This window comes from Triturus cristatus, chromosome 8, assembly GCF_964204655.1.
Source record: "Triturus cristatus chromosome 8, aTriCri1.1, whole genome shotgun sequence".
Lineage (NCBI taxonomy): Eukaryota > Metazoa > Chordata > Amphibia > Caudata > Salamandridae > Triturus > Triturus cristatus.
Window position 1 is genome coordinate 1,479,881,730 of NC_140591.1, and position 18,432 is coordinate 1,479,900,161.

General features: G+C 46.8%; 1 protein-coding gene across 2 annotated transcripts in view; it reads right to left on the minus strand.

Annotated features, from left to right (window-relative positions):
• Positions 1 to 10,578: 10,578 nt before the first annotated feature.
• RAB6A (RAB6A, member RAS oncogene family) overlaps positions 10,579 to 18,432 on the minus strand; it is a 358,201-nt gene continuing 350,347 nt past the window's right edge. For both annotated transcript variants that reach the window (XM_085623332.1, XM_085623333.1), the window contains exon 8: positions 10,579 to 13,096. In XM_085623332.1, coding sequence (XP_085479458.1) covers positions 13,032 to 13,096 — 65 coding nt within the window. In that variant the 3' untranslated portion in view covers positions 10,579 to 13,031. The remainder of the gene's footprint in view (positions 13,097 to 18,432) is intronic.

Sequence of the window (18,432 nt, forward strand, 5' to 3'; positions counted from 1 at the left end):
ATGACACATATATTCATATACATAACCTAAAAATGAGAGTACTCATGAGATGCTTCTCTAACTAGTTCTACCCCAGTGTACCTAACCTAAGTGTAGTACAAGGTAAGAAGTAGGGGATGTATTCTATAGTATGGTAGGCTATAGTATGCTTTGCTAAGTTTAGTATGCCAAGACTCCCTATAGGTTCTAGTCAGCTCCATACCTTGAGAATGAGAGAGGTGGGAATCTCTTTCCGGGCCTCGAACTATCACCCCACGAAGGGAGTAAGAACACTGTAAGCTGTATTCTCTGCGAGTAGGGATGACAGCGTCTCTTGTCAGTGCGTCAGGCTGGAACACGCGCTACTCTAAATTAGAGGTCTCCTCTTACTTGCGTGGGCAAGGGAAGGTATATTTATACCTGGTAGGTGCCTTGGAATGTTAGCATTGACGTAAAATCGGGCAGAGGAAGACGTCAGGAATGAACCCTAAAGGGATAGCGGTTCATGCATAATAAATTAGTTTTTGGAGAAATCAATAATCCTGGGCTAGGGAAACTCCCAAGAGCTTAAGGGTCTGGTTTCTAAGAACTCGTTGTGATGTTGGGGTGGACGGATGTAGGTGACCATGCCTGTAATTGAATAGCATGGCTAAATAAGGACTGGGATCTTATGCCTATATAAGGGCAATGCAAATTGTGCCTATATAAGGACATGTTTCATGAAAACCTATATAGGGACACCTAGAGCGGAATACAATAACTCCTTTCGGTGATAGTGCGCATGGGGATCAACTCCATTGTTAGATTGTTTTCCCGCAGGGGGTGAGAATGGAGTTAGTAAGTAAAGAAGAGATGCCCATGCGTATTTATATAGAGTAAGAGAGAGAGAACTGCAACAGGTACCATGGTGGGCGCATGTGAAGCTACAGCTCTACATGCCAAGAAAAGATGCTTACTGGGTAAGTAACATTTTCCGTTCGAGGTATGTGAGCTGTAGATCACATGCTTTGCATAGACTATAAGCAGTATTCTCCCAAAGCGATGGCTAACCTGTAGCTGTTGGAGTTGTCTGAAAGAGTGTTCTAAGTACTGCCTGGCCCACATTAGCTTGTTGTATCGCTAACACATCTACAAAATAGTGCTTGGTGAATGTGTGCAGTGTATACCATGTTGCAGCTTTATATATGTCAACTACGGGGATGTTTCCTAAGAAAGCCATAGTAGCCCCTATTTTGCGAGTGGAATGAGCTCTAGGGGGTATTGTTAAAGTTTTTTGCTTTTGCATAACAAATATGAATGCATTTAACAATCCACCTGGCAATACCCTATTTGGATATGGGATTGCCGTTGTGTGGTGGAGCAAAAGCAACAAAAAGTTGTTTAGTTTTATGAAATAATTTTGTTTTTTCAATGTAATATAAAAGGGCTCTGCAAACATGTAAGGTGTGTGGAGCTCATTCTGCCACTGAATCAGGTTGAGGAAAGAATACAGGTAACTCAAATGACTGATTGATGTGAAAGGCAGAAACTACCTTAGGTAGAAACTTGGGGTTAGTACGAAGAACCACTTTGAATATGTGAAGTTGGAAAAAAGTTTCTTCTATGGTTAGTGCCTTTAGTTCACCTACTCTCCTTAGTGAAGTGATTGCAATGAGGAAAGCGATTTTCCAGGAGAGAAACTGTAGTTCACATTTAAGCATGGGTTCAAAAGGTGGGCCCATTAATCGTGTGAGGACTATGTTAAGGTTCCACACTGGGGCAGGTGGAAGTCTTGGTGGGAAAACTTAAGTCCTGCCATGAAAGCTTTGATTACTGGCACTCTAAAAAGGGATAAGGATTGCCTATTTTGTAGATATGCAGCTATTGCAGCAAGATGTAGTCGGATAGAAGTGTAAGCTAACCCCAACTGCTGCAAGTGTAACAGATAAATGATATTTTGTATTGAAGCATCAAGAGGATTGATGTTAATATTGCAATAGATAACAAAGCATTTCCATTTAGCTGCATAACAGGTTCTTTTATTAGGCCTTCTGACCTCTCGAATGATGTTCATACAGTCTGGTGGGAGATTTAGATAACCAAATTATTTCAGGAGCCACAGTTTTTGATGCAGAACTAGTGACAGCTCGAACAGGGTTGTGAACCAAGGTTGACGGGCCCATGTGGGAGCTACTAGGATCAGTGTGCGGGATGTTTGCCTGAGTTTCCGAACCACTAATGAAATGAGTGGGAGAGGTGGAAAAGCGTAGGCAAATATCCCTGATCAGTTCATCTATAATGCATTGCCTTTGGAGAGCGGGTGTGGGTCCCTGGAGTCGAAGTCTGGGCATTTTGTGTTTTGGTGTGTGGCAAAAAGTTCCATTTGAGGTACTCCCCAATTTCTTTTTTTTTAAACTTTATTAACATTGCTCATATCAGTCAAGATCACAGTATAATGTTCAAATAGCATGAGATAGGTTAACAGTGTACCACACAAAGTAGGACCAGCCTGAACCACCATCAAAACATTCACGTTGAAAGACCCCCTCCCGGTCCACCCCCCTTCTCCCTGAATTTCCTCCAAGGCCCCCAGATTATCCTCCATTTTTTATCACATCCTCTTCTTTTGTAGATGGTTTCCTCCTCTCTGACACCAATCGAGATCTCGCGCCCACTGATCCCATTGCGGAGGAGCCTGCACCCCCCCCACAGACCCTGGCAATATGTCTTTGCAACACCAGCTGCCAACGCCAGCCAGAGTTCCCCATATCTGGTCCAGTCAGTGGCCCCTTTGATCATTAGAAGTAACCACCTGGGTTCCCTCGGCACCGGAGAGCCCACCACCTCAGCCATCGTATCCGTGACCTTGGTCCAGAAGGGCACTATCTCAGGGCACTCCCACAAAATATGATAGGAGCCCTCCCCTCGACATCCCCTCACGCATAGGGCAGACTGACACCTACCCCATGTGTACAAGTGGGTGCGCGAGTCGTACACACGATGCAAGATTGAGCTGTACTAACCGGACGCGAATCACAATTTCAAGGGCTCTGCAGGGTGTCCTGCCAATCATCATCTTCAAATCCGCCCAAGTCTCACTCCCAATGCGCTATCAACGATACTAGGGGATCGGGCATATTATTTATGAGCTTACGATAGATCGTTGAAGTAGGCTTCTCAGGGATGGGATCGAGAAGGCGATCCTCCATGGGGGAATACTCCGGGATGGAACTGCCTCCACTAATGTGTGAACGCAGGGCATGCGTGAGGCGCAGGTAGCGATACCTCTGAGTCGTGCATGTCATTCTTTTTTCAGATATTCAAACGAGCGGGGGGCGTCACCCTTCTACACGTCCCCCAGGTATTCAATGCCTATGAGTTTCCAACCCCGAAAGCCAACCAATCGGGACACCTCTGCGAACTGCTCGCCAAGCCATATTTGGGAGGGAAGGGGGGGGGGGGGGGATTAAGGAGCCGACCACCCCAGAAATTTGTTCGCCTCCCTCCAGCACTGAACCACCACCCCAGTATGTGAGGGCCCGTCCGCACGTGGCCTACGGGCATATAACAAAGGTTCGCAGTTCCCCCCCCCAGGCATCACCAGCTGGTCCACCCTATATGCCAGCTCCGATCTGTAAGAGTACACCCAGTCATGGACGACCTGCAGCTGGGTGGCACACTAGCATAGTTGCACATCCGGGAGGGCCAGCCCCCGTCATACACCCCCCTCGTAAGTTTGCGTAGCGCTATTCGGGGGCTGCCACCACCCCAGAGCAGCGCCCGCACCGTCTGTGATATCCGTTTAAAGACCACTTGCGGAACTGGCTACATCTTATTTTGTTAGATATAGAGGAGGTGAGGCAGTGTGAGCATCTTGAACATCGCGGCCCGTCCCGCAAGGGAGAGAGGCAACGTAATCCAGTGACCTACATCCATTGTCAGGCGTTTCAGCTGGGGCTCCAGGTTTTTTGAGAGTAACTCCACTTTGTCTCTGGTAATATACACCCCAGATACTTGAAACCTTCCGCCGCAACCACCGCAGGGCACCTGGTCGGTATCCGCGGAGGACCCCAGAGCGTTAAGATTACTGATTTCCCCCAGTTTATTTTGTACCCCGAGTAGCTACCAAAGAGCTCAAAGAGGTGGAGTGCCTGCACCATCGACTGGTAGGGCCAAGCCATATAAAGCACGATGTCGTCTGCATAGAGGCTAATGCGCTCCTCCCAGTCATTCAGTGCCAAGCCCCAGAACAACCTGTCCCTCCTAATCCAATGAGCCAACAGTTCCAGAAGAAACAGGAGGGGGAACAGGGGGCATCCCTGCCTTGTGCCCCGACGGAGTGAGAAGGCTCTGGACACCGTCCCATTAACTCGGCCATTCGATACTATCGAAAGCCATTGAGGTGTCCAGTGCCATCAATGCGGTCTGCGTGTCCCCCATGCCCTCCGTCATATACAGCACGCCAAAGAGGCGACGCAGGTTGTGCCGAGTGCTCCTGTGCGGAATGAAGCTCGACTGGTCGATATGCACGATGTCCAACAGGACCGGGAGTAGCCTGTCAGCCAGGACCTTAGCCAACACCTTCGGTTCAACATTAATGAGCGAGATCGGTCGACATGACGAGCATTGATCCGCCGGTTTGCCTTCTTTGTGAATGACCACGATCGTTGCCTCACTCTGGTCAGGCGGCAGCATTCCCACCTGTTGCGCTTCTAAGTAAATTTGTAAGAGGGGGCCCGTGATGATGTTCGCCTGTCTCTTAATCTCTATCGGCAGCCCGTTCGGTCCCTGTGCCTTTCCGGACTGTAGGGAGTGGAGTGCCGCCCCAATTTCCTCCCCGGTCAAATCTGCCTCTAGTCTATCTCTCTGCGCCTGAGACAGCGTAGGCAACGCAAAATCGCAGAGAAATTCCTCACAGTCCCATTCCGTCCTCGTACATACCGGAGTATAGACTCCTTCAAAGTATGACGCAAACGTCTCTGCTATGCCCATACTAGTGGACACTAGGGAGCCCGACGTGTCCCGCACCGCAGCCTCCCAGGAGCGCTCCCTGTCCCTGCATTCAATCCATGCCCAAACCATTGAATTTCCATGTCCATATTTTAACCTGCGTCTGGATACCCATACTGAATCACTGACCCCCACTTCCGTGAATGAGCCACGCCACCTCGTAGTGCGCCACAACCAACCCCCATGCAAAAGAAATGACATGATTAGCATAAGAAAACATTCCCCAGAAAACTACCACTCTCTCGCCCCCCTCCCACACATTCCTGCCAACTTCCCAACCACCAATTCCCCCCTCCCTGCCTCCCTGCCTGGTGAGCCTCCACCCACCCACCAATAAAACGTTCAGAGTGCCTGTCGCCCCATTACCACAGCTGAAACCATTCCGGAAGAAACGTGGGTCCGCTAACCTAAGAAAGATGCATACAAGTAATGTCGGATCACACCCCGCCGTACTATACAACCCCAAGCGACCCGCATATCACATTATACCCCCTCCTCCCGGCCCGTCATGCAGTATAGAGCCGGGGCCATGAATGTCCCGATCAATGTCTCTCACCAGGGGCAGAGAAAGTCACTTCCTTGTCCTACCCCCATCCCTGGAGCCAAACCAACTGGCCACCCGCCCCTCCAGCCAAGAGTCAAAGTTTAGTCCGGGCCCTGGACCAGGCACTATAATCCCATCAGCATACCAGTATCACTCCGCCGTCCGTCGTTCGCCATCACTGGAGACTCGCTCAGCCGGCGAAGCCACCTCGGCTCACCTGCCCCTCTTGCCGCCTCCCCTGCCGACAGTGCGCCAGCCCTCCAACCAGTCACCAGCATCCGCCGGCGAGTTGAAGAAGTAGGCCTTTTCTCCATCCAGGACTTTGAGTCGTGCAGGGAACAGCATCATGTACTTCACTCCTTTGTCCCGAAGTGCCCTCTGCACCCTGTCAAAGGAGCGCCGCTGCACCTGGAACGTGAAGTCTGGGAGGAAGCGGATGGTGGCGTTGTCTCTGAAGGTCCCCATGTGTGCGTGCCGCTTGCAATATGGCATCCCGGTCTCTGAAGTTAAGAATGCGGGCGATGATCTGTGTGGGGGGGCCCCTGGCTTGGGCTTGCCTTCCAAGGCTCTGTGAGCCCGCTCAACGGAAAAAAGTTGAGACGTTTTGGCTTAAGGTGATTCAAAGTGAGGTCCTCCACAAACCAGTCCATCGAGGGCCCCTCCATTTCCCTCCGGATCCCCCCCCCCCCCATGCGGATGTTATTCCGCCGAGCCTGTCCTTCCTGGTCCACCAAGCGGGCATGTATGTCTGCCTGGTTACTTGTGAGCGCAGCTACCTGCTCCTCCAGGCTCTTCGTCTTTGCCTGGAGCCCACCAATGCCAGTTTCCGCCACCGCTACTTTTTCAGACATTTTCCGGATATCCGCCCGCAAGAGGTTCACTTCTTCTGTCACAGAGTCCAGTTTTGGCTCCAGAGTACCCCGAAAGTCTCTGTTGGCCCTCATATCTTTCAGGGAGGGGTCCAGGCCCCCGTCAGCGTTTTCAACTTCCTGATCGCCACCCGTCGCACCCCTCTCGCGGGTCATTGCCACTGTATACTTTTCAATCTGGTGGGTCTGGCCTGTGGCTTAGTGCGACCCATGGTGCGCCAGGAGCTAGGGCAGAGCCAGGCACCGGCAGTCCAAGAGGCCCCACCAAAGTCTATGCACGCTGCGAGTAGTTCCGCGACACCCGGGCCCTAGATGCCCCACCAGCATATGGGATCTATTGTGCCAGTCGCGCCCCGTGGGATTCCAAGATTCTGACCCCCTTCACCCGCGGGTGTATTCGGTACTGCAGCCAACTCCCAGGGCCTACCATCACTCCTGCCCTGTATCAGCACGCATATCGCGTTCAAAGGGGCAGCGCCGGAGCCGCGGGCAGGGCCCCCGCAGGATGCACAGGCTCCGGGCACCAGGCTGAGCTGGAGGCCCGATGCCTGTCCGCCCGTTGTAAAGGCCGCTCCTCAGCAATATCCACCCACCGCTGGGCCAATGGGGGAGGTCTCACCGTCAAGAATGCCCCTCGCTACTCAGGGCTTCCAACCGGCACCTTCTGCCGCCCCAGCCACAGGGCCCCCCGCACTGGTAGGCTCCAGAGGTCCGCCGGCTGCACCTCACCCTGCTGTGGACGGCGGGCACTCCCAAGCGGCAGCAGCCGTTCGCCGCTCACCCGGGCCCCCACCACACTGGAGACTATGACGGCTGCACCGCAGGGGCTCACTCCCACAGGCCTGAGAGGACTCGCCAGCACAGGTAACCGCCGCTCAGTGTACCCAGACGGGTGCTATTTTCTGCTGCATCAGGCCAGGATCCGCCGTCCCGGTGGGCGCTCGAGGTCTTTGAAAAACACGTTGCGGTCCCCCGCCACACTCCCATGGCGGTGGGTGTCCTGCTGTGGCCGCCTCGGTGTACGGATAGTGCCGGATGTACGGGGAATTGCTTAGGTAGTTAGCGCAGCTCACACTACGCCATCTTACCCGGCTGCAGGCCACACCACCCCAGGTACCCCCCAATTTTGAGTATGGGAGGAGAACTTGAGGGTGAAGTTCCCATTCGTGGATTTGCTGTCTGTCTGCTGAGAAGATCAGCAATCTGATTGTTCACTCATGGGAGGTGTTCTGCTAGGAGATTGATTTTGTGGTGAATGTCCCACTTCCAAATGTTTCGAGCCAAGTGTGACAGTTGGAGTGTGTGTGTCCCCCCCCTTATTTTTGTATATAATACATAGCTGTCATGTTGTCGGTACGAACTAGGACAGCCTTGCCGACTAGGTGAGTCTGAAATGCTTTGAGTGCTAGAAACACTTCTAGCAGCTCTAGAGATTTATGAGGAGAGGTTTTTTCTGTGGACTCCAGGCAATAACCAGAATGGTAATTTCCATACCCATTTGTCTGTAGTTATTGACTGTCAGACAGGCAGTAATTGTGAAAGACGCCTCCCCCCCCCCCCCCCCCCACACAGGTGTTAAATGATCAGGGGGGGGGGGGGTGTAGGCAAGTCACGGTTTGGCATTGGAGGGGGAGGCACGTGTATTGGAACCTCTACCATTGCCTTTGTTGCCTGTGTACCTCCCTCTGGAGAAACCCTTGGATGCAGAGGGCTGATTGTTGCCTTTGTAGGTCGTAGAAGCAGTGTCTGAGGAGGTGTTCTTGGATCCTCCATGATAAGGAGTGCCGAAAGGTACCACGGACAGAAGGTGACCAAAAGGCTCCCATGGATTTCACCACCTCTGTGTCCTTTTTCATCTTTTCTAATGATGAGTCTTCTACAGGGCCAAAGAGGTGCTGCTTGTCAAATGGAGTGTTAAGGATAGAAGCTTGAACCTCTGGTTTAAACCCTGAAATGCTGGCGTTGCTGGCTCTAGCCGCAGTGTCAGCCACATCTAAAGCACATCTGATGGAATTGTTCGAGACGAGCTGTCCCTCCCGCACTAGGTTTTGAGCTTTGGACTTGTGCTCATCAGGCAGAAATTGGAGCAATTGCTCCATTTCATCCCAGTGCGCCCTATCGCACCTGGCTAAAAGTGCTTGGGTATTGAATGTGCGCCAAAAATTTGCAGCTTGGGAGGCTACTCTTTTCCCAGAGGAGTCTATCAACTTAGACTCTTTGTCTGGGGTGGAGCATCTCCTGACGTTTGGGAATTGGCCCTCAGTTGTACATTAGAAACGACTAAAGAATCTAATGGTAACTGCCCCCTGATGTAAGCTTGATCTGATGGTGCACATTTATATGTTTTGTCTACCCTAGGGGTGAGGATAAGTGCCCGCACAGGATAATTAAAAATGTCATCCACGTGTCTAAGCATACCCTTGAGCATGGGAAGTGAGTGCGAGGATTTTTGGGAACTCTAAATGTTTGGAAAAGGAAATCTTCTAGGTATTCCTTATGTGACTCGACCCCATGGTAATTAGCAGCTATACATAATAATTCTATATATTCTACACTGTCGTCTGGTGGAGAAGGCTCAGTAGGGTACACATCAGGATCGTTACCTGTGGGAGAATTATTGTTATAATCTCTCCATGGGCCTGTAGGTGTTGGATTATTGTCCCCAGCCCCATCCCCATCATCCTGATCATCAGGTGTATATGGTGGTGGTGAGTCAGCAGTTGAGATTAGCAATGGTTGAGACTCAGGAGAAGGAGGAGAAAGGTTAGTAGCCACATTTTCCTTTTTAAAAGAATGTGGCAAGCTTCTTCAGTCTCAGGTTTATGTTTGAGTGTCACTTTGGTGGTAACATGTCCAGTTGTTGGATGAATGCAGAGTTGTCTCTGTTTTGGATACGGTTTTGAGGCTGTTGCTTTTTTGATGGAATTGGCACGTTTGTTTCAGCGCAGACGGTTTCGGTGCCAGTGTTTTGGATGCCGATGATTTCGGATCCGAAGTAGCTTTCGGCGTTCAAGGGGATGGTCCGGATCCTGACTTCGACCCCGAAGGTTTTGGCTCGGTGCCCGATTTCGAACGACTCCGTCGAAGCCGGAAGGCTCGGGGTGTGTTTCGATGCCGAGCTGGAAGGGGGGGCGTTGGAAACATGTTCTCGGTACTGACCGTGACCAGCAGGCAGGGTTGGACCGGAGCCTTTTTCTTTGGCTGAGGTGGACTTTGGGGCAAGGGAGGATCAGTACTCAAGATACGCTGCCCTTGTTGGATGTCTTCGTCCGCATCAGAGCCGTATTCGAAGACTGAGATAGGCTCTTGTTCTTCCTTGGCTCCCACGGCATCTCCAGTCTCTTGGCTCGAATCTTCTCCGAAGAGGTCCTGGAATGGAACCGGTGTGTTGGAGCTGCATGTCGTGACGTCGAGCCAGACTGTCGCGAAGCGTCTCCTTCGTTCAGAAAGCCTTACACGCGTCGCAGTCCTGTTCTTTGTGCTCTGGAGATCAGCATAAGTTGCACACTTTGTGTGAGTCGGTGCGCAGGAATTTCGCGTGGCACAGAGGGCAGAATTTAAATGGAGCCCGTTCCATCTACTGCAAGGCGGACCGACGCTGGAAGGCCCAGCAGCCTTCCATGAGCTACCCGATTGAAAGGGATTTTGAAGTAAATAAGATATGCAAAGAATGGAAATACGTGATCAAAAACAATACCGTCGAGAGTCAGTGTATTGCGCACCGAGGGGAACCCGAGAAACTGACGAACCGGAGCCCAGCAATTCACGTCCGTACCCGATGGCAGAACAAAACAATCTAAGAATGGAGTCGATGCCCATGCACACTATCACCGAAAGGAGGAGTCACCTACCTCATGAGTGGAAAGACTTCTTTGAAGAAAAACAACTTGCAAACATCCAGACCCAACACTAGATGGCAGGAGTATGCAAAGCATGTGATCTACAGCTCACATGCCTCAAACAAAATTTACTTCAGGAATGAAAACTAACTTCGGATGGAAAAACAACCAAAGCATAAGATGCACATCACTGAAGTTGCAGACAGAATCTACAGTTAATGGACAGAGTAGCAGGACTAACATCTAGATGGAAAACAGAATACACAAAAGTAAATAAAAAGTTTGAGTTTGCACAAATTAGGTATAGAATAGCAATAAAAAACCCACAAAAAGTAAAAACAACAAAAATCCAGTTCTGTTTAGTGTTTTATTTATACTTTATTCCTAGCAGAAAATCTGTGCATATAAAAAAAAAAATCTGCTGTATGAACAAAATTTACACACCAATTTGGTTCGGTTTCATGAACCCAAGTCAAAGAATCTACAGAGGACAATATGTAAAAGAAGCAAACCAGTTCAATTGTGCAGACCAGACACCTAGAAACAAACAAGGGCGGCAATGCAGGAAAAGTAAGCCGCCTTCAATCAGAAAAGAGAAAGGATAGTGAACCCCTTCTGACATTTAGTTGATATTTATTTTACTTCAGGACATGCAATGTAAAAAAAATGCCTTTAATAACAATATTGCATTATAAAAGCACTTAACATCCCATTCTCTCAATTTCAAAAGTCCTTATTCATACCCAGAGTTCAATGCAGGTCCCAAGAACTCCTTTTAAAAACAACTTTCACTGGAACTTTAGGTATCCATGCATCCAACTGCACCGCAGGTGATAAGGCCGGGTTAGTGTCTGTATATTTGCATGTGTGGTGACTAGGTAAGGTGGGGGTGGGAGTGGTCAGAGAGTCAAAGGATTAAAGTTGGCCGTGCAAAAAGGTATGAGGGGAATTAAATGGCTTACGATTTCAATTTTGTAAGGCATTGCAAAGCGATACACAACGATAAAAAACTTCCCTTTTCTGACCTTCAATGCAGCAATACTCTTCCTGCAAACTAACGCATTTATGTGTTTGGTGGACATGCATAGCAATCTCAAGGCGACTAGTGATGTAGATAAAGTGGTGCATTTTCCAATGCAATGTTCAGTGAGGTTTCGGAGGTTAAAACTCGCAACATTGGTAGAACTCAAACATATTTCTGTTCAGTGTTACTTTTTTTCTTACGCACAAATGTATAAACAAAATTTAAAATAAAAGAAATAAATAGCAAACAAACGTTCGCTAATATGGAGCAAACTAGTTAAATATAAAACTAATCCAGTTACCATTTTGTTAACCAAACTATACACATGTAATGAAAAAAATTAACATGGAAGACCCAACAACAATGCATAAAACAAAGGCATAGGTCTGCATTTGAAGACACAAACAGTCGTTTGATGGACTTGACGTTCCAATACTTATTTTCCTAATAGATATGGGACACGTCTCTTGCAAAGGACTGTTACTGTAGAAACAAAAACATGTGGTTGCAATACATACCAATTTTAAGTAATTGAGCATGGGAATTTAAAATGGTTTTAAGCAATGTCAATTATTTAGGTAAAAATGCTCCCACTTTAACCCTTCAAAGACTTATAAACATTTGGTTATAATTGCTTTTTTTTTTTTTTTAACTCTCCTAATCTACTGATCACTTCTGAATATCTCAGTGGCTGTAGCAATAACTATACTTTATTTTTATCATGCATCTTTGTTTCTCAGTGTTTAATGCTATTTCCACAAGTCTGTATAACTGTTTATTGATAATAAATGGGCATTTCATTTTTGTACGTTCTGATCTATAGTTTTTACCCATGCTATACTGAATCATGTGTATTACATCCCAAATTTAAAATACCTAATCACCGTAAAACATTTAAACATTAACACTATACAGTCTCACTTCAAAAGTTTACAATTTAAAAACTCCTTAGGCCAGAATGGTTTGGACTTATTTGTAACACTGCAAATAGACAACTTATAATCCAACCTTTAAGGAATCACAAGGTAATGGATCAACAGACTCACAAATCCATTATCAAGCATTTCTGTATGTTTAGTGTAAGTTGTTTTATAGTTTTCCCCATATGCTAAGATTACTTCCCTGAAAATAAAAGTTGATCTTTTCATTAATACCTCCATATGTTTTTCATGCAACCTCCAAAATAAACATGAAACCTGGAGGACAGCGGTGCCCTGTAAAACTTAGCCAAAATAAAAGAAAGGGAAAACAAAATCTAGGTTTGGTCTTAAAGAGAGCAGGTACACATTTTGATGAGTATCCCTCCCACCCCACATGGTGGACACTTCAGAGTTGCCCGCATTTCTGATATTCAGACATTTTCAAGGTGGTTAATGGAAAGAGGCAGACGGCACAGGCATGTGTTTGGCCGCACCTCCATCTCCATGACGGCTCCCATCATCCCAATCAAAACTAATCAAGTTTGTGTCATTTCAAAGTGCATTACCTTTAAGAAAACGTAACCATTTACTTCATAACTGCAATATTCTGAATTATTTTCTGGATTTTTCTTTCCTATAAATAATGGAGACACCAACAACTTGTATTTTTGTGCTTGTGAAGCCAATAGATCATCTCCACGAGACAGCCAGCAATGATGGGTTGCAATACGTTATAACTGAGGGGCTGGGGAGGAAGATGTGGCGGGGCAGGCGTAAGCCAATATTCACACTTCAGTCAATGAAGAGTAAAATGAATAGAGAAGCAGTGATGTTCTGGAGACAGATTTTGGATAAGCACAAGTTGTATTAGCAAGAGCAACCTCCTTCGCTGACTGGCTGTTCTTGGGGCTTTTCCAGTTTTATGTCAATCACTGAAAATGCAATTAAGGAAAATGTGGAATTTACAGAAAATCATGTTTGAGCATTTTTATTTTTGTCACTTCATACAGATACTTCCATTTACAGAAAACTGGAGAGCTCCTATTGTGTACTGTGAAAATATAAAGGTTAAACAATCAGGTTTATCAATACTTCAAGTGATTAAAAAAAACAGAGCAATACCAAATATTACATCCACCTTCGAAGATTTTTAAAATAAACGATAGAATATTTACTTAACGTCAACCCTGTCCAAAAGAAAAATACTTATTTACTGCACCAATATTTCTGGTTTGCAATATTCTCCTGTGCCAGTAGATGGAATTGTCTCAGTCTTCGTTAATGCTCGGACATCACTGAAGCCATGCACCTTGACGTCAGTTCCATGTACATTTTTTCTGAACCTTAATGACAGAGACTAGGCCAGCTTTAATTTGATAGTGAACATACAATGCAACCAATCCAACTTAGAACCTTATTCATAGGACTATGGCCATCCTTCAGAACGTGGAGGTAGGTGGGATTGCCAAGGAATCAGCATGAGGAAATAGTATCCCTCCCCCAGAAGCAAAGGTAAGTGACTTTCAACCATTGCTGCCTGGCTCTGGGATATGACATTACTAGTGACCTTTATGTCTCTTTACAACCTCTAAACTCCTGACCGAAGGATATACGACAGCCGCTTAGGGATTATCTCTTAACAATGGACTGTGATGAGGAGCAAGACTATATTGACTTACCACTTCCCTGCCTGTATACATTACGGTCTATAATGTATGTGAATGGTTTATTGCAACCTGTTGTCCCGCATTGTGTTGGCTACTCAATAGTAGTCATGTAGGTCTTCTCAATCTCGCTTGTTTTATGAACCTCATGTGAGAGAAGTGTCATTATACGTTACAAGATGTGTGGCTTGTTTATCTAAGAAGCTGATAGGGAATATGCTACTTACCCTGAAAGCATCTGTCTGTGGCATGTAGTGCGGTAGATTCACATGCTATGCATACTTCCGCCATCTAGTGTCTGGTCCGGAAGTGTGCAAGTTGTTTTTCTTTGAAGAAGTCTTTATAGTCACGAGACAAAGTGACCCCTCTTCTTGGTGATCATGAGCATCAACTCCATTTTCAACTGCTTTCCAGCAGGTTGGCGAGAATGGAGTGAAAGTATCAGTAAAAAGATGTCCATGCAAATAAAATAATGTACATGAACTGCAACAGCCACAGGTGTCTGAGAAGGAGGGTGGCCTCATGTGAATCTACAGCACTACATGCCACGAAAAGATGCTTACAGGTTAAGTAACACTTAGTTTGAAGCATGTGTGACTGTAAATTAGCCCCCCTCCAAAAGCGGTGGCTATCCTGTGAGCATTGCAATTGTTTTGAAGAGAGCATGTAACGCTGCCTGTCCTACATTGGCTTTTTGGTGTGCTAACACATTCTCAGAATAAGTGAAAGTGTGGGGTGTAGACCATGCAGTTGCTTTACAAATGTCAGCTATTGGGATATTGCTCAAGAAAGCCATGGCAGCCCCCATCTTACAAGTGGAGGGTGCTCTAGGAGGTGTAGGCAAAGTCCTTTTAGCTTTGGTATAACATGTTTGAATGCATCTATCAATCTAGAAATGTCTGTTTAGATATGGGCTTTCCAGTGAGGGGTCGAAAAAGCAACAATGAGTTGTTTAATTTTTCTGAACTCCTTAGTTCTGTTAATATAATACATTAGAGTTATTTTAACAGCTAGTGTATGCAGAGTTATTTCCCCAACTGAATCGGGTTGTGGAAAGAAAAGCAACATTCCAAGACAAGAATTGTAGGGAGCAGTTGTGTAATGGTTCAAATGGTGAGTGCTATATTGAGATTCCAATACGGTGCAGGTGGAACGAACTCTAGGTGGAATTACTCTTTTAAGGCCTTACATGAATGCCTTAATAAGTGGCACCTTAAAAAAGGACAAAACGTTGCCTGTTTTGTAGATAGGCAGTGACTGCGGCTAAATGTAGACATATGGAAGTGTAAGCAAGGCCCGAAGTTTGCGAATGAAGGTAGCAATCAATATTTTGCAGAGTTGCATCAAACAGATTTGTTTACTGTGACAGTAGAAAAACAAATATTTTCCACTTTGCTACATAATATGCTCTAGTTGTAGGTCTACATGCTACTTTAAGAATGTTCATAGATTCAGAGGAAGATTAACGTATCCAAATTCTATGACCTCAGGAGCCAACGCGCAAGATTGAGCTCCTTTGGATGCCTGATTTCTCCATGGTTCTGAGTGAGAAGGTCTGGGTTCAGGGGAGGCTTCTGGTTGGGAACTACTGAGAGTTCAAATAGTGTAGTGAACCATGGTTGGTGTGCCCAAGTGGGAGCTACTAGAATGGGGGTGAAAAGCATCTGCCTGAACCATCCCAACTACAAACTGAAGAAGAGGGAGAGGCGTTAAAGCGTAGGCAAATATTCCTGGCTAGTTCATCCACAGAGCATTGTGCCTTTGGATAGTGGGTGTAGAGACCTGGAGGCAGAGTCTGGGCATTTTGCGTTTAGGTTTTTATGTGGAAACCCCAACTTGTGAATGTATTGGAGAAGGACTTGTGGGTGGAGTTTCCACTCATGAACTTGTCACATCCTGCTGAGAAGGTTGGCAAAATGGTTGTCCATCCCTGAGAGGTGTTCAGTGAGCAGATGGATGTTATGATGTATTGTCCAACGCCAAATGGTCCAAGATAGGCGTGATAACTGTAGAGAATTTGCCCCCCCTGTTTTTGTAACTAGTACATGGTTGTCATGTCCGTTCATGCCAAGAAAACCTTTCCTGCCAGGTGAGTTAGAAATGCTTTTAATGCTGGGTTAACAGCTTGAGGTAGCGGACTTGGAGACCCTGGTTACTGGTATCCCAGAGACCATGAACTGTGACATCCTGAAGATGGGCACCCCATCCTGCAAGTGATGCGTCCGCCGTGAGAATGATCAGGGGAACGCGGTCGTGAAATGGCCACCATTTTGACAAATTGTGTGTGTTCTGCCACTGCAGAGAGCGCGGAGTGCAGCTGTCCACAAACACTAGATTTGTAGCTGACCCTATGATTGAGACTATTGGCGCACCAGACATTCTTGCAGAGATCACATATGTAGTTGAGCATGTGGTACTATGGATAGGAAAGATGCCATCAGGCCTAAGTCTCATAACAGTTTTGACTGTTATTTGTTGGACTGAAACTGCTATAGCAGTGTTTGAATGTATTAAATTTGGTCCTGAATTCTGACCATAGTTGGGTATGCCAACCCTAATTTTGTGTTGAGCCTGACCCTGAGATGCGACTGAATTTGTGAGGGTTGAAGGTGTGATTTTTTTGTATGTTGACAGTAAATCCCAGCTGATGTAGAAGCGAGAGTAGTTGAGTGTGTTGACACAGGAGAAGTGTACTGGCTTTGATGAGCCAGTCTTGATATGGGTAGATCTGAATGTTTTGACTGCGCAGATTTGCTGCTACTACTGCTGAACACCCTTGGTGCAGTAGTGACTCCGAATGGAAGAACTTTGAACTAATAATACTTTCAAGCTATAACAAATCTGAGATGTTTGCGACGAGCTGGGTGGATTTGGGTGTGGAAGTAAGCGTCTTTCAAGTCTAGTGCTGACAAAGTCGCCTACCGGAAGCAGTGGAATTACGTCTTTAAGAGTGACCATATGGAAGTGTTCTGATCGTATATAATAATTTAAGGGACTGCAGTGAGGTGTCTTTTTGGGGAATTAGAAAGTAAAGGGAGTAAACTCCTGTACATTGATGTTGAAGAAGGACTGGCTCTATGGCTCCTTTGAGTAAAAGAGCCTCCACTTCCTGTTTGATCAGATTATGATGTTCTATGGAAAGCTTGTGTCTGCGAGGTGGAATGTTTAAAGGTGTGGTTATGAGCTCCAGACAACCATGAAGGATAATGTCTAACGCACATTGATCTGATGTTATGGTTTTCCAGATGGTGGAAGAAATGTTTTAGTTGTCCCCCTACAGATGTTAGGTGGCCAAGGAAGGGGGGGGGAGCAGAGTCACTGCTTGGAGGGGGCAGAGCGTGTTGAGGCATCTCTGCAGCTATCTTTTGAATTATTTCCCCTATAGTATCCCCTCGAGGTGGTTTGTTGTTGCCTACAGGAGGAGGTAGAATCCTCAGGTAATGTTTTGACGCCCTGTTTGTAGAAGGGACGCTGAAAGGAGCCACGCGAAACAAGGGTTTGTAGCGCTACTATTGATGTAGCTACTTGGTGTCCTTTTTGCGTGTGTTGAGCTTCTGGCTGGAAACCAGATATACGTAACCAAGCATGCCTATGCAACAAAACACAGGTGAGGACTCCTCTGGCGTCTGTGTCCGCGGAGTCTACGGCACATTTTAAAGAATTATTAGAGGTCAACTTTCCCTCATTCACGATCTCATGACCTCCCCTTTATTTGTTTATATTCCTCCGGGAGGTGTTGGAGGAGTTCCTCCATTTCATCAGCCCGATGTACCCAGTCATAGGGCTGGAGTGTAGGTGATATTCCAATGATTGGAGGATTGAGTTGCCTCCCGCTTCCTTGATGCAAAAACAACAGTTGGACAGAATGCAGAACAATGCCATACATTCTCCCAAGTACAAAGATCTGGGCCTAAATCCATCGTTTTTTTTGCTCACCATGGCATTCCAGTTTGAACCCAGCCATATGCAAATCAGTCTTGACCCTGTGCCTCATGGGAACAGTCCAGCCCGAACTGCCAGGCCAGGTCCTCCCTGAAGCATCAGGTGGCGGAGCGTCTGCTGAAGACTGCAAATTGGCTCTTTTACAGGCATTAGACACAACAATGAATCTGGGGAGAGCTGACTTTTGATGTAAATAGATCTGAGTGTGCAGGGTTCTACTTTGTCGACCCTGGCTGTGATTATGCGTGAGGTCCTTGAAAATATCATCATGTCTAAGCATGCCTTCAAGCATAGGCAGTTATTGACGTGCTCTATGCGTATTTGACAAGATTTCAAAAAGGAATTCATCCTGAAATGGGTCTTTGTGTAGGGGAACTTGGTGATAAGCGGCTGTCCGACTGTTGAGGGCTTGCGGAAAGATGAAGCATCATTGGTGGTGATGGTCGGGCGGGTAGAGATCTGGATCAGTATCACCCGAGGAATCAACATCATAATTATCCAAGGGAACTGTGGGCTGTGGATATGAATCCTATCCTCCGCCCTATCATCTCTAGGAGACTATGGAAACCCTTGTAGTGTGAAATTTTCTGGTTCACATTGTGAGTGATGTGGTGAAGAGGGTGGTGGTGAAGGAGAAAGGAGGAGGAGGCAGAGGATGCAAA